The sequence below is a fragment of the Rhamphochromis sp. 'chilingali' genome (assembly GCF_963969265.1).
Source record: "Rhamphochromis sp. 'chilingali' genome assembly, chromosome: 11".
Lineage (NCBI taxonomy): Eukaryota > Metazoa > Chordata > Actinopteri > Cichliformes > Cichlidae > Rhamphochromis > Rhamphochromis sp. 'chilingali'.
This window is the reverse complement of record NC_137938.1, coordinates 25082138-25097708: the sequence shown is the minus strand read 5'-3', so window position 1 is coordinate 25097708 and position 15571 is coordinate 25082138. Positions and strand designations below refer to the sequence as shown.

Genomic DNA, 15571 nt, shown 5'->3' with positions numbered 1-15571 from the left:
TCTGTACAGGTGTATCGTGGGTATTGTATGCCAAATGCATGCAAGTGCTGAACAGAGAGCGCATTAGATGATGTGAAAACAGGTCTGTGTAATCTATTAGGTGATTACTGCACACCCTCTTTAACACCCTGCTGATAAAAACAATTAAAAATAAACAAAAAGAAGGTTAAAGTTTATTTAGTCTGTTAGACAAAGATAGGATGATAAGATAGGAACCACACAGCAGCAGGAACCTGTGAACACAGTGACGCTGTCCAGAAACTATCGTTTGAGGCAGTAAAAGAGGGAGAAAAGGACCAGAGACAGACAGCGAGAGGTGTGGAGGGAGGGGAAAAAAAGATAGAAATAGAGAGATTACTGTTAATCCCTCATAAATGAGTGCATTTGTTTATGAAGCTTAAAAACATCTCCCATTTAGAATATGGAATAGTAATCCGGGAGAGATGATTTAATCATTCACATCCAGCGCAGTGACACTCGACCACCTTCTCCCATCTTATCCTCCCCATTACAACCAGAGCCTCCACTCAGCCCCCCTCCTCTGCTTTCATCTTGTGCATTAGGTGCCGACTTAAGTACCATTCATGGCCCATATTAACACTCTTACTCCCCCCTGTGTTATAATCCCCTGCTGCTGGAATTGGGTCGGTGGGCCCTTTTTAATGCAGCCTTGGGTTTAACCTCTTCCCTCCCTCTCACATTGAGACCACGTAGCGCCCAAAACACCTCCGCATTAATCTTCACTTAAGTAGTAGTTAGTCACTAAAAAGCATTTTATGCATAATGCATTTTAATGCTTTTTAAAGGCACATTAAAGATCACAGCCGTCTAATGATACCTGCGTATACAAACGAGAAATGTACACATCAAATTTCTATGTTTTTACATGAGCAGCAGAAATTATGTAAGGCTCAGCCGCATAGTTATAAAACTGGTGTTATTATAATTAAGTGCTGTGTGTAGTGAGTAGCAGACAGGATACTCATCTCCTATATCACATTTCCTACTATTTGTGATTATGACCCTAACCTCCTATTGGTTGCCTGATGATGATGTCTGGCCTTGGTGCCTTACGTAATTTTGAAGAGTAGAGTAAACAGAAATAATAAGATTCCAGTTTTTATTTTACATTCCTGTTTATAGGGGTAGCCTGTATCAAAAGTTAAAAGAACAGCAGCAGAGATGCAACATTTCAACACACCAACTGCTTACATACAGTTAGAACAAGAAACTGTACTCTGTTTACAGCAGCTTACTGTTACTGTTGAACCCTTCAGGGTAGTTGCACCATCAGACACAGTCTAAGGTGAAAAGTCTTCGCAGTCATTTGAGTTTGCTTGGAAAGTGGAAGGAGATTTTTTCTCCTCGACTCCCCTGCAGACGGCTCAGAAAATCAACTTTGAGTTGAACCCAGAACCTTGTTGCTGTGAGACGACCTCGTCTGCTAATCTCTGCATCAAAACACTGCCAGTTTACACACGAATACTGAAAGAAACTTGTCAGAAAAACGAATGCTCGTCATTTTAATGTAAACAGTAAAACCTTGAAATATCAGTCAAATTATACCCACACCTGATTGACAGATGTTTTTGTCTAAGCACAAACCGCCTGCTGAGAGTGCACAGATATTGCTTGGGAACATATGCAAGGTGAATATACACCCACTCACTTGCTATTTCATTTTCAAGTTCATCTTGCTAGTATCGGGTTGGATCCTCTTTCACCTTTAGAGCCGTCTTAATGCTTCACGGCACAGATTCAACAAGATGCTGAAAACATTCCTCAGATATTTTTCACCATATTCACATAATAGCATCACACGATTGCTACAGATTTGTTAGCTGCAAATCCATGATGCAAATCTCCTGTTCCACCACATCCCAAAGGTGCTCTATGGGACTGAGATCTGGTGATTGTGGAGGCTATTTGAGTACAAGTGAACTCATTGTCAAGAAACCAGTTTGTGAGGATTTGAGCAAAATGGCACATTATAAAGGGAAGGATATGGTCAGGAACAGTTCACAAGTTGGCTGTGGTGTTTCAGTGATCCACACCTGGTAATAAAGTCCCCCCCCCCCACACACACACACACACACACTGTTACACCACCAGCAGCCTGAGCAGCTGTTACAAGGCAGAATGAAACAATGCTTTCGTGTTGTGTCAAATTTTGACCCCACCACTCAAACACCACAGCAGAAATTGGGACTCATCAAACCAAGCAATGCTTTTTTAATTTCCCGTTGTCTAATTTTGGTGATCCTATGTGAATTGTAGTCTCGGTTTTCTGTTCTTAGCCAGCAGAAGTGACTGATGATCTACTTTGTAGCACCAACAACTATGCCGTGCTCAAAGTCATTTAAATCAGCTTTCTGCTCCATTTTGATACTGGGTTTGAACTTCAGTAAGGGTCGTCTAGACCATAATGAGTTATAAAAACATCAGCAGTCTAACAACATGTTTGTGTCTGACACATTTGTCATTTAATCCACTCACTCCTCCCACAGATCAAATGTTCAGAGATCTCTTTCAGCGTGTGCAAAGTAAACAAAACAAACTCTCCTCTTCTTGTTTTTATTGTGCTGTGCAGGGACCGAGTGCAGTGAAATTTTCATCTCACTCGGGGAGGGATGCTCACCTTTTCTGCTTTCAGTTCAGTCGGTTTAACATCAGTAGTAAATGTAATAAAATCATAGAAGATTATAAGACTTTACAAACCACTTTGAGAGTTTTCCTTGTAGTAGAGCGCGGCATTGTTAGTCTTTAAATAGTAACCCATAATCGGACACTCTTTCTGTCTTTATCCCGCCCTGTTTCTGTGCCTCTGCTAACAAATCCCTTGTTTTGCTCTTTGTTTTTTCTCTCTGTTTCACTCGCCGTTTCACAGCCTGTGCTTCCCTGACTCCATTTCTCCAAATCAAGGGTCAGCACCACTGCCGTTACCACAATCCAGAGAGCAAAGGTCAACGCTTTTAAACTGCAGAGCTCAATTTAGCCGCGCTGAATCACAGAATGAAGCCAGGAAGCACACAGCAAAGGCTTTTCTGCTCCAAACACAGATATGTTCACAAATGTGCAAACAAGGGATTCGTATTGTCTGATGGCGTTCAACTGTCCGAATCCGTGTCAACAAGGGTTTGCCTGGAAAGTAGCAATGTGATATCTGGGCTACTTGTTCTATATTGGAACAAGTAGGATTTAATTTGTTCATGGGCAGGATTTTATGTTATATTTTCTAATTATTCTTTGCAACTAAGTGAAGTGTGTTTTAGAGAAAGAGCATTAAACAAGGTCTTAGACTGGGATGTTTTGCATGTTGTCACTGTGTACTTGTAAACACCCCTAAGCAAATTTGTTTTAGGACTAGTTTAGGATTTGAATGTGTTCTTCTTGTTCAGAGGACACTCGGTATTTGACACAAATTTCAAGGAGAAGTTACAGACACTGCAGTACAATAGCGCTGCCATACATTTTTCATGAACATACTTCAGCTACAGAAAGTAACTCTCAATAAAGTGACTCTCCTGATCCATGTGAAAATCTCAGTGGGAGAAAGGAATGGGAGCTCCCTTTAATAATGCAGTTGGGATTCAGCACCTGATTCGGTGACTTTCTCCCAGGCCTTTTGGGTCAAACGCAGTCTGTTCTCGTCGATCCGGCTCTCTGCCTAACAATGCAATGTCATGATCGTGAGTGCAAGCTGCGTTGTTTCGTAACTAACACAGGTGATTTACTCTGTTAGATAATGTGCAAAAGCTGTGGAGTGGCACATCAACAGACGAGTGACAACAGAAACCTCTAAATTTAGATGTGTGGGCAGAACTCGAGCAAACCGAAGGGATATTGTGGCTCTTTATCTCTACCTTTAGATGACAAAGAACATAGGAGACAGCTATAGTGGCGCACGCTCTACACACTGTCAGGAAATGCCCATGGTTGTTGGTCTGCTTGTGTGTAAGAATCATCCATTCCCCTTAATCCTGCAGTTATTCTTGCTTTATCATTGTAGCCAGTCTGATCCCTACACTGCCAATCTCCCCCTCTGCCCATACACTTTCTAATATTAGCTTCACCTCAGGTTTACAAAACACAAACCCTCCTGTCAGTCATAGATCTTTTGAAAACTATCTCAGCACCATAAAAAGCCATGTTCCCAGGTCCTCTATTTATCCTCTTCTCCCTCCCCTCCACGATTTCCATCTCTTAGTCTTTTGACTTGGATTCACCCCGGCTCATGTCTTGTGACCCTACAGACATGCTCTGCACCTTGTTTGGTTTCACCCACTGTTTCTTCTCCCTTTCTGTCTATTTCACCATCACCCCCCCTCCCCCTTACTCTTCCATCCCAGGGTTTATCCCCTCATTGCTGATCTCCCTTCATCCCTCCAATCCTCATTTGTTCCTCATAGGAGCAGTGAGGCAAGTGAGGAATACCGCACTGTCCGCGATACCAAAAGCGAATGAGTGGAGGAAAGAGTAGGAACAGACAGGCTGAACTTATGACAGCAACCTGAGAGAGGCCGCTGCAGGAAGAGGGATTGAAGATCTACCAGAACACCTCGATAGCAGTCTCCGATTGGTAAGTGGATGGTCATGTGTTCCTTTCAGCAGACATTGATGTTTTCAGTTTTGTGGATATGCTGCGGTGTCATGCTTCATGGGCATCAAGGGTCATACAAAACGGACCTGAACACATTTCCGGCTGATATCTTTTTAAAATGTGTCCATATTTGTGACGTTTTTAAATGTGGTTGTTTTGAGTGTTGTGATTCCTACACTTCAGAAAAGAAGTGTAAGAGTTCTTCTCAAGCTGGAAACCTGCTGATTATTAAAACAGTCTGATTAAATATCGAGTATGGAGATGTCACATTTATACTGATACACACCCGATGTCTTTAGCTGCGTTTCATCTTTTGCTTACAGCACATGCAGATGAGGGATTTGCACGGGATCAGCATACAATAGTGATTTAATTGTATGCTCTGATAATCTGAATAAAAAACAAACTCCTTTCGTGGTCTGACTCTTAATGCAATCGGACATAATCTGCATGACAGAGCTGCGTAAAGTTATTCCAGTTATTATTTTCCGTGTAAACTTAAGAATCAAAGCATCGGCTGTTTGAAGTTTTAAGAGTTGGAGAAGTGGTCGATGGCATTTATGCAACGTGAAAAAAATGATCTGTTACAGTGTGCCTTTTACAAGAAGTCATATACACTGTTGGTGGAGAAGGGAGAGGTGCTTTGGCTGAAGTCAGGAAGACATTTTCACTGTGATGCGAACTGAGTGTTACGGTTTAATTAAAGCCAATGAAAAACATCTTAATAGTGACATAAATGTTATTTCACATAAACTAATAATTCACTGCCATTTAACAACTTCTTAACATCCCCTTTAAGAATATAAGAGGGAAACTGTTTGAGGAGCTCTCTGATTCAAAGTCGAATCACTGGCCATACTGATGGGCCCTGCCCCACCTTTCACCAGCTCTCCCTCTGCCCACCTCCTCCATCTGCCCCCTACCTCATTCTCATGCCCCTATCTGCCGCCCCATCCCTTTCTCCATCTCTTATCCAGATGCAAAGAGCAGTCAGTAATCGGATGAGAGCAGATTTGATTCAAAAGGCATCCCTTAAAATCTCAGCCAGTAGGATTTAAAACTCACTCTCCTGCCTCACCTCTTACCCTTCACCCCCCCCCCCCCCCCCTTATTTCAACCCCCTGCCTCCCCTCCCTCTGCCTCCACTTCTCCCTCTGTTTGTGTTAATGCACTCCACCATCCCACCACCCTAGCAGTCAGTTAATCACACGGAACAATGGCAGGGTCCCAGGAACACAATGGCAAAAGGGTAATAGCACGACTAAAACACTCAAGCGTCATTAAAACGCTCATTGCTGGAGCAATTTCCACATCTGGAGCAAAGGCTTTAAAATCCCCCTTGGTTCAGAAACTTCAGGGACGACGTATCAGTAAGCAGTTTAAGAAAGCTACACCCAAAGTGTAGCTGCTGCGGCTGGTGTGTGTTTTTGGAGCGCCGCATCAGGCCATCATCCATTTACTTTAGCTTTACACATAAAGCCCAGTGGCAAACAATTAAATCAAATCTCTTTCTTTTACAGAGTCACTCCCTCCTTTCCCTTCCTCTCCTTTTCACTTCAAACAAATTAGAGGCAAATCCACTTGGTCATGTGTTTTGACAGGGACACTCATTCAAATAGTAGAGGGGAGAGAAAGCGAGAGATTGCTGCAGGGACGCAAACGGTAAAATCAGCGCAAGTATTCCCTCCTGTCACTTTTTAAGGTAAGATAAAGGAAATGGCATCATGAAAACTGATTGCTTTAGAAAGAAAAAGAAGTAACTTTTAATATTTGTACAAGAAACTGAAAAGGGTGTGTTTTCTTTTTAAAGTTTGCTTATATTGTGGTGCTTCACCTGAGAAATTAACGCCGTGCTTTTCCATCTGAACTTCTCTGTGCCACTTTTTGACTTTCTGGCTGCCTCTTCAGTTGTGCGTTGATTACATTTGTCACACTTTATGAGTCTGACCATTAGGCGATTGGTTGTACCGCTAAACATTGCTCATTTAATCATCACATTAGCAAATTTAATAGCCATCAGCAGCAGATGAGAGCTCAGCTGGAGTGTTAAATGGCACAAATTCCTCTACAAGTGTTGTGAATTTGCCGTGAAGCTGAGAGGCAGCGAGTGAGAGCTGATACGCATCATTACAGGACATACTGGTTTGTGTGTACATTGAGGGTGAGGATCTTTGCTCTCACATCGTCTGAAGAGCAAACTTTAACCGGGTGAATATTCATACGGTCTGCCTGTGCGTGCGTGTCTGAGTGTAGGTGTGTCTTGTGGGTTTCTCTGTATGTTCCTGCGAAGTTAGAAAAAGTTTGCAAAGCTGATGGGGGTGGTTTGACTTGCAAAGCAGCACTTACCTGGAGACCTGCAGTAGGGAGGTTAACAGGTAAATGCAGGTAAAATTCTGGGATGGAAGGATAGCGCGGGTGACTTGGCAAAGATTTTATGATTTCTTGGTGACTGAGTTTTGTTCATGCTGCTTCACCGGAACTCTCCTTCTTATTCCCAGGACTACGGCCTCTTCTGACATCTTCTCTACAGCCCACTATTGATTGATCGCCATGGGTGAAATGGAGCAACTTCGAAAGGAGGCAGATAGTCTCAAAGACCAGATTACCGTAAGTTGGCCACAATATATCATCTGTGGTAGATCCAGCATAATACACATACTGTTCTGTCTGACGTGTGTTCACATATTATTCCTGACGGCACTTTGTGTGTGTGTGCTCTGCAGGCAGCTCGCAAGGCGGTGCAGGATACCACACTGCAGGAGGCAGTAGCTGGGATCACAGTGATGGGGCGTGTCCAGATGAAGACCAGGAAAACACTAAGGGGTCATCTTGCCAAGATCTATGCAATGCACTGGTCCACTGATTCAAAGTAATTACCCAACATGCTGCACAAATTGAAAGAACACCTGCTTTTTTGTTTGTGTTGCAGCCAAGATCTGATAGTTTTCTAATAATTTTCTAAATAATTGTGAGGAAAGTGAGAAAAGTCCAGATATGCAGAAGGGAGATGGTAAATTAGATTTGCTTTAAACTGAGTAAATTGATAGGGGGGAGCATATTCTTAATGTTACAGCCTCTGCTTCACATGTTTTGGGTTTTTTTGCTGATTTTAATCCACATTTCTCCCCCAGGCTGTGTGTCAGTGCCTCGCAGGATGGAAAACTCATAGTGTGGGACACCATCACGACCAACAAGGTAGGAGAGGCCAAAGGGCAGGTCTATTACAATTCCGGTAATAGGAATTTTTGTTTCCAGCTATACCTAAACCCAAAGTAAACGTGGTTGTAAACCTTGCAGGGTGTATTCACTCTCAAACACACCAAAATACACAAGGTACTTCTCACTGTGCCTTGAGCATCTCTCGCTCAAACATTAAGACTTAAGCACATACCTTTAAAAGTTACAGGATCTAAATTTCCATCGTGAGACAACTAAATACACAACAGTAAATTCAGAGGCTGAAAACAAGCTCTCCTGTCCTCTGTGTAAACCTAGGTGAATGCCATCCCCCTCAAGTCATCGTGGGTGATGACCTGTGCCTACGCACCTTCTGGAAACCTTGTGGCGTGTGGCGGTCTGGACAACATGTGCTCCATCTACAACCTGAAAGGCAAGGATGGGAATGTCAAGGTCATGAGAGAGCTGGCAGCGCACACAGGTAGGAAGGTGACAAGAAACAGAAATTAAACGCTCCTTTGTGATGAGTCCTGCAGTGCCCCATGTGGTATTTCTGTGGTTGTACAGGTTACCTGTCCTGCTGTCGTTTCCTCAGCGACACTGAGATCATCACCAGCTCAGGCGACTGCACTTGGTAAGAATATAGTTCGATTTACTGAACAAAAGAAAGCTTGAATTGATTCTTTTGCACTTTAAATTGAATTAAACTTGCCTTTCTAGCGTACTATGGGACATTGAGACGGGGACCCAGAAGACTGTGTTTGCCGGACACCAGGGAGACTGCATGTCCCTCGGCGTGTCCCCAGACTTCAAGTTTTTCATCTCAGGGGCTTGTGACTTCACAGCTAAGCTGTGGGACATCAGGGAGGGCACCTGCAGACAGACCTTTGGAGGTCACGAGAGTGACATCAACGCCATTGGGGTGAGAACAAAGGGGGAAAAAAAGATTTCCTTTTCTATTGTGTGCAAAGCTCTCAGCGCGTCCTGTCCAAGGAGGCACGCTTTCTAACCACTTCTATTTCCTCCAGTTCTTCCCCAACGGTAATGCAGTGATAACAGGATCAGATGACGCCACCTGCAAGATGTACGACATGCGAGCTGACCAGGAGCTCATCACCTACCAGGACAGCAGCATCATGTGTGGGGTGACCTCTCTGGCCCCCTCCCTGTCTGGACGCCTGATACTGGCTGGCTACGACGACTTCAACGTCAACATCTGGGACTCGCTCAAAGCCGAGAGAGTCGGTGAGGAACCGAGTTACTCGACTTTTTTTTCTCCATCTTTTTTCTGCTATATTCCTTTCACTTAGTTTCCAGAGTGAGTTTGCTCTCTTCTTTCTGTCATTGTGGTTTCAATACAGTAATATAATGCAACACAAACACCTGACACACAGTCCCATATACACCCCAGGGACAATAAATATTTGAACCAACTCCTCTTAATGCTGCTGGACAAATCTGACCAAACAAGAAAGACTAAAACTACATTTTCCGTCTATTATTAGTTTTAAAAGCACACAATATTCTTTTAGTTACATTTCCTTGTAAAGTTTAGTTTTGCACATAAGTGAACTAAAAGAAAAAACTGGGAGATAAATCTGAATTGGAAGTTTATTTCAAAATGTTTGACCCTTTGACTCATTTATTTCCCTGCTTGCTGCTGTTCAGGTGTGCTGGCTGGTCACGACAACAGAGTGAGCTGCATCGGAGTATCCACGGATGGCATGGCGTGCTGCACGGGATCCTGGGACAGCTTCCTCAAGATCTGGAACTGAGGCTGTTCATTGCAAAGAGAGCACTTAGTGAAGTGAAGAAAATATAAAGAAATTGAAGTCTGTGGGAGGGGATGAGGAGTCACATGGGGTGAGAAGAGGGTATGTCAAATTGTGCCAAGTCCTATCTAACGGTGGAGCGGGGTTGTAATGTGAAGATTTTCTCTCCTCTCCATCACGTTGCGCTCCAAACTTTCTTCTCACGTTATGGGGGAATTCTGGGTTCGGGGGTCTGAGCAAATGTCATTCCCATCAGTAGTTAATTCTACTGTGGTTCACATGGATGCACATTAATTACAGCAATTTGAGAACAGTTGCCAAATGGAAACGGTAGCACACAGGATGAGATAGAATTGAATACGTCCAGATGAAGCATATGTTGTGTTGGGTAACTTACTAACATGCTGTGATTTCTATCATAGCATAAGTTAAATCATATAAATAATATGAGCTTTATTGTTTCAGACTGTTGTTTGTTGTTAGTTTTGGTAGATTCTCTAGATGCTTACATTTACTTCCTGTTCATTTTCTTAACTTTAGTTAAAATGGAGTTCTAGCTTGCAGATGTCTGCATTAGCGTGTGTTTTTGTATGTGATCGATGGACAATATTTACCAGGATTTCGGGTCTCATCACTCGGCCTAACCCCTCGGTAGCTAGACCTGAAAAGTCCTTTGGGTAAACTGCTGAACTGACAGATGGGATAATAAAATGATTTTCATGCTTCGCTAAGCACTTACATAAAAAGATGACCCATTTGTCTCAGGACAGGACTCTTTGTATGAGTGGTACATGGATGGTAATGGCTGCCGTGCTTATGAGTAGTACATCTGAATGTGTATATAAGTGCTTACTTTTCCTCTGCATGCAAACCTTTAAACTTGAAGGACAGGTTGTGTATATAAAAATGAAAAAAACAATCTAACTCTAATTTAAACGGGCTCTTTTCCAGAGTGGATACACACTGTACAAAGTGAAGCAGCACTATCTAATAAAGATCTGCATTACACAAGTCTAAATGTTTATTTCTGGCATTCAAATCCTTCTAGATACGAGTGAAGCATGTGAAATGTCAGCCACGCTTCTGTTTTCTTTGATTTCACTGTAGAGAAAATGTGAGCATTTATTTGTAGCGTGACTTGAGTTGTCTAGACAAAAGCATAAGAATGTAGTTTCTCTTAAGGATAAACAGGCTCTTTGTGCATTTAACAAGCTCAGATGTGAAGCCTTGCAGGCTTTTTACACACAGCTGCATGCTAAACAAACCCTGATTGATTTTATAAATGAGCAGATCTTTAAAAATCTGCTCTTCATCTATCTCACATATTGCATCCAGCTAATTTAAAAACACCAACTAACCTAACATATATGTCTTTGGACTGTGGGAGGAAGCCAGGAGAACCCAGAGGAAGCACACACAGACGCAGGAAGAGCAAGCAACCCCCACATAGACATGCACCAGTTGGAGCTCAAACCAGGGACCCTCTTACTGTGAGGTGAAAGTGCAAACTGCTTCAATCAGCCTCACTCCCATCCACACTGTAAAACCTTCACCTTGACCAACCTCTTTTATCCCCATATTATCAATTAAAATTAATCATAAAAAAATGAGGATGATATAGCCTCAGGTAAAAATGCTAGAATAAAGATCACCTGTCAGACAGATGCAGGGTTGTTGCCTCAGCTCACCCCTTTATGGAATATTCACAGAGGCCTTGACTCATAGGAACTAATAGCTAAGGAGAACCATATAATGGCATTACTCACAGATGATCTTATCATCCAGATTTAACTCCGCCCATACTCATGTACATGTGAATATCTCCAAAACACAAGTTCTCTATCAAGTTATAATACATTAATTATAATACAGAGATTCAAAAGGGAATTTCACCAGAAGATGATGGAGCGATTGAAGGTACACATCATACAAATATACCCCTGGACAAACTGTGTAGAAGTGTGCAGTCACAGCAGTTCATGTACAAAACTACGAGCATGCCAATGGACTTTAATAATGTTGACACTAAACACTTTAGAGGACATATTTGGTTGTGATATTTTCAAGGATCCCAGTGACACTTTTGGGACTGATACCTAGTGGCACGATTAAATATGACGATATTCCTCCCTTTTGAATATTGCATGTAAAAAGACCATAAATAGGAGCTGCTCCTCCAAGAACAGATCATCGGCTGGCCACATGATCTGCCTGCAAGTCAAACATTTAGAGTATAGAAAGACTGTTTACTACTGTGCTGTTTATTTATTTCCTGTTACTCTTTCCACACCCTTCTCTCTTCTGTTGTTTCCTTGTGACAAAAAAGTAAAAATAAATAAATGTAAAAACTTTAAAAAAAAAAAAAAGGGCTACATCTAATTAATGCTAAAATGTCTGTTTTTCCTAAGATTTTATTAGGTACACCTGCTATAGTGCTCGCTAGTGCAAATGTCAAACAGCCAATCACATGACAGCAACTCAGCAGACATCAAGGTAACCTGCTGAATGAACTGGTAGCTACATAGTGCTTTTTCTTCACTCAAAAGCATGCCTTGGGTATAGAAAAGACACTTTACACTCACACTGATAGGCGAGGGCAACGAAGTGTTCACCATTGCCTAAGGACGCTTTGTCAGTTCAATGACATGGGAGCTATGCAATCTTTGCAAACTGGAGAAATATTAAATTTCAAGTGTTATTTCTGAATATAATTTAGGTGTTGACGAAGATTAAATGCGCACAAAAACGAACAAGAAAACTCTCCAAATAACATATAAGAGTTAATCAGTAAAAATTTAAAGCTCTAGTAGGTTTGCAAATTTTATTTACACAACAACAAGCAGTTAAATATATACAGGACAACAAATAGTTTGTGGAAGCTATACACATAAAAGCACATTTTAAAAAACAGTGCGTGCAGTGCCTCATCGGTTCTCCTTATCCAGACACACAGCCAGCACTCGGCGGTCCATCTGTCCAGCCCTCTGCTTGTCGGGAGTGGACGTCTTCAGCTTCATCTGGGAAGAAATCAAAACGTGAATTTCCTGTGTTTTTGGACAAGTAAAAACACAGATGTTGCTTTCATGAGCCCATATGTGGGTAAATTACAGCTACAAATACCTGAGCGCGCTGGTCTCTGGGCGAGTTGGTCTTCTTGAGGATCTGCAGCGGAGAGCGGCCTTCAGTACCTGAAGAAAAAGAAAGTTTAAAAAAGGAAAAGCAGAACAGTCTCACCATAAACAATCAAAAGGTGACAAACTTCCTACACACCTTTCTGCTTCAGTTTTCCAGACTGTCCTTTGTTTTCGTTGGCTACGTTCTTAACAGCCACACGGACGGCAAGAGGAGACGAGCCTCCTTTTCCACCGAGCCCCTGCACTCCTCTTGCTCTGAGCCCAGACGGACGAAAGCCATTTCCCAGCCACTGTGGTTTGAAAACAGTCTGGCTGGGGCTCTTTGAGTCAAAGGTGGGGCAGCGGATGCCGGTGCAAGCCTGTGGCTGCTCAGGACCACGAACACATGGTGGACCGGATGGAAGCAAATTAGCTTCTTTAGCGAGCTCTTTAGTTTCTTCCTTCTCTGGCTGTGTAAGGGAATCATCAGCATCAGTGTTGGAGGGGGCAGGTTCAACAGGAGAGTCTGCTTCAATGGTAGCAGAAGGAAGGGCGTAAGCGTGATCCACACCATCCCCAAGTGGCTCCACCTCTGTGCCAGGTTCTGGGGATGAAATATTTTCATGATGGACCTCTGCAAAGGCTCGGGGGGAGGGAGCGCCCTCGTGGCAGGTTATCAGGCTCATGCTCAGTCTCTTGTGAAGAGGAGACTCTCTTGCTTCCTCAGCCTCCTCCAGGCTAATATCTGCTTCAGTTTCTATCTCCACCTCCACCTGAGGCTCTTCAGGAAGCACAAAAGGACTCAATTTCTCTACGCTCTGGAGAGGGGGCTGGACAGGTGGCACCAGTAAGTTAGCATGCTCATTAAGGTTGCTGGACGGCTGTGGGCTCAGGAGGGGCTCAGTCGATGCCAGCTCTTCACTTATAAAGTCCTCCTCTTTCTTTGATGCGCCACTGAAGCCTTTCTGACGGCCTTCGGGGAGTTTCCCTTCAACCTCACTGTGGAAAATCATACCCAGGCGACGAGCAAAGGACCCGACTGTTGCTGGAAAGATGAATGAAAGGAAGTCATTTTTTTAGATTTGTTTTTTTTTTTTTTCAATAAAGTGAGAAAAGTCAAGCTGAAAGTTATTACGTTTATATATTACTTACCTCTCATAACTTCTCTCACAGGGGTGCGGGTAATGCCAATGGTAGGTGAACGTGGATCACCGAACACCACAGGGCACTCGCTTTTCATCTCAGCGGACGTTTTGGACACAAGCTGCCCAACCTTGCAAAAATATTCAATTATTTTATGTTTGATTGCCCCACAGTTTACAAAAGTAGTATAGAGAATAAAGCAGGGTCAATAATTATCAGTGCCTCCCACCTATTCCCCATCAGAGGGTAATTTTTTAAACTTGCATGTTGTGACATGCAAGTTTAGCAGCTAAACTGCACCAGCTTTGTGTTTATTACACAAAGGATCAACGACAAGCAATGATATCTTGGATCTGTTTTCTGATACTTTACTGGAGAAAACTTCAAAATGTGGATTTTGGGTGAACTTTCTACACTCATCCACACCATCTGGGAAAGATGGAGTATAAGCGCATGTGAAAAGTCTCATTTGTTCCCCTCACACCTTCTATAGTTTGGACATATCACACTGATCAAACAAGAAGCTTTTCAAAGTCTTTGAAATGTGAGTACAGAAGAGAGTTTGGATCAGAGGGCCTCAAGATCAAAGTAAAAATGTTCATGCCTTCATTAATAAAAAAGAATGACTGCACATTTTCTGGAGTTCAGACAGTACATTTTTTTCAGACTTTGTGTTTTTTTTTAAATATATGAATGGATCCACCAGGTAACCCACCTGAATAGGTGTTCGTTCTATGCCAGCTGAGGGGGAGCGAGGATCGATGAGGTGACTGATGTGAGTCTTTTTGAAGGCTGGCTCTGGTTTTATGGCTGCAGATGCAGTCATCTTACTCTCACTTGATCCCATGATCCTTTTTTTAATGTTACCTGCCATTCAGGTAAACAGAGTTCTATTCATTTATTTATTCATAACATAAAAACACAGCAAAAATACAAAGCACAGATGTACACATATTTAGATGAAATACAATAAAACTATGTATTATTCTCATTCATCAATACATTGAAAGGCTCGTTTCTTGGTGTATTCTTCATTCTTACAATCACACAACGGTAAAAACTAATGCTTGACAAGGCATAAATAACCTGTTGTTAAACATTGTATTTTAGCTTATTAGCTGATGGATTAGTGCTCGTGACTTAAAGTTAACGTTAGTTTTTAAATACAAAAAAATCGTAGCTCATCTTAAACACGACTTTACTACTATATCTGTCACTATGGACAATTTGTATGACATTTACAGAGCTGGAAACCATATTCACATCTACGTATGTTAGCTAAATGTTGCAGTTTCACGTTAACCGTTTAAAGTATAGCAAAAGAAAAAAAAACACAAACTCGGTCTACATCATTCGGACGTGTCATTTATTTCACTACTCACCTGAAAAAACGACAAATACAGTGGACCAAGCGTATAGTTTATCCGCCTTTCTCCTATTCCACACTTCAGATCAACAGGAGGAACACACGACTTTTAAAACATTTAAATGGCGTGGTTGCGCTTATGTTATTTTTAAATGAACCAATCAACTTTCTCTTGCACTTCGCCTTCTCGACTCTGATTGGCCTAGAGGAATGCGAAGTTTAAAAGAGGGCGGGGTGGGCTGCTGATAACTTAAGGAAACGTTTTGTTTTTCACTTGTGAGAGAAAATGAATTTGTTGGGAAAGCTCCGGAAACACGAGTTACGAGTTTTCTTTTGAATATGACTTGTTAAAGTAAGTATGGAGGCCGGAGTGTGCCAAGAATAAATAAAACATTGAACA

At 42.2% G+C, this 15571-nt stretch overlaps 2 protein-coding genes across 4 annotated transcripts; one reads left to right on the top strand and one right to left on the bottom strand.

The window, feature by feature from the left end:
• The first annotated feature begins 125 nt into the window (after positions 1-125).
• Positions 126-10546, top strand: gnb3a (guanine nucleotide binding protein (G protein), beta polypeptide 3a). Of its 3 annotated transcripts, XM_080897274.1 has the most exons (10): positions 126-4579; positions 6121-6302; positions 7099-7207; positions 7324-7469; positions 7732-7795; positions 8096-8258; positions 8345-8411; positions 8498-8699; positions 8806-9022; positions 9446-10546. In XM_080897274.1, exons 3-10 carry the CDS (start codon positions 7151-7153, stop codon positions 9550-9552), a joined length of 1023 nt encoding a protein of 340 aa, XP_080753400.1. In that variant the 5' UTR covers positions 126-4579; positions 6121-6302; positions 7099-7150; the 3' UTR covers positions 9553-10546. The 3 variants fall into 3 exon arrangements, with proteins under 3 accessions (XP_080753400.1, XP_080753399.1, XP_080753401.1); XM_080897273.1 differs by lacking the exon at positions 6121-6302; XM_080897275.1 differs by lacking the exons at positions 126-4579; positions 6121-6302 and adding an exon at positions 6935-6975.
• A 1810-nt stretch (positions 10547-12356) lies between these two features.
• On the bottom strand, positions 12357-15339 carry cdca3 (cell division cycle associated 3). Its single transcript, XM_080895407.1, has 6 exons — positions 15188-15339; positions 14521-14672; positions 13815-13935; positions 12820-13707; positions 12670-12737; positions 12357-12566 (listed from the first exon to the last, which is right to left on the bottom strand). The coding sequence occupies exons 2-6, from the start codon at positions 14650-14652 to the stop codon at positions 12474-12476; spliced, it is 1302 nt and encodes a 433-aa protein (XP_080751533.1). The 5' UTR covers positions 14653-14672; positions 15188-15339; the 3' UTR covers positions 12357-12473.
• Between the last annotated feature and the right edge of the window lie 232 nt (positions 15340-15571).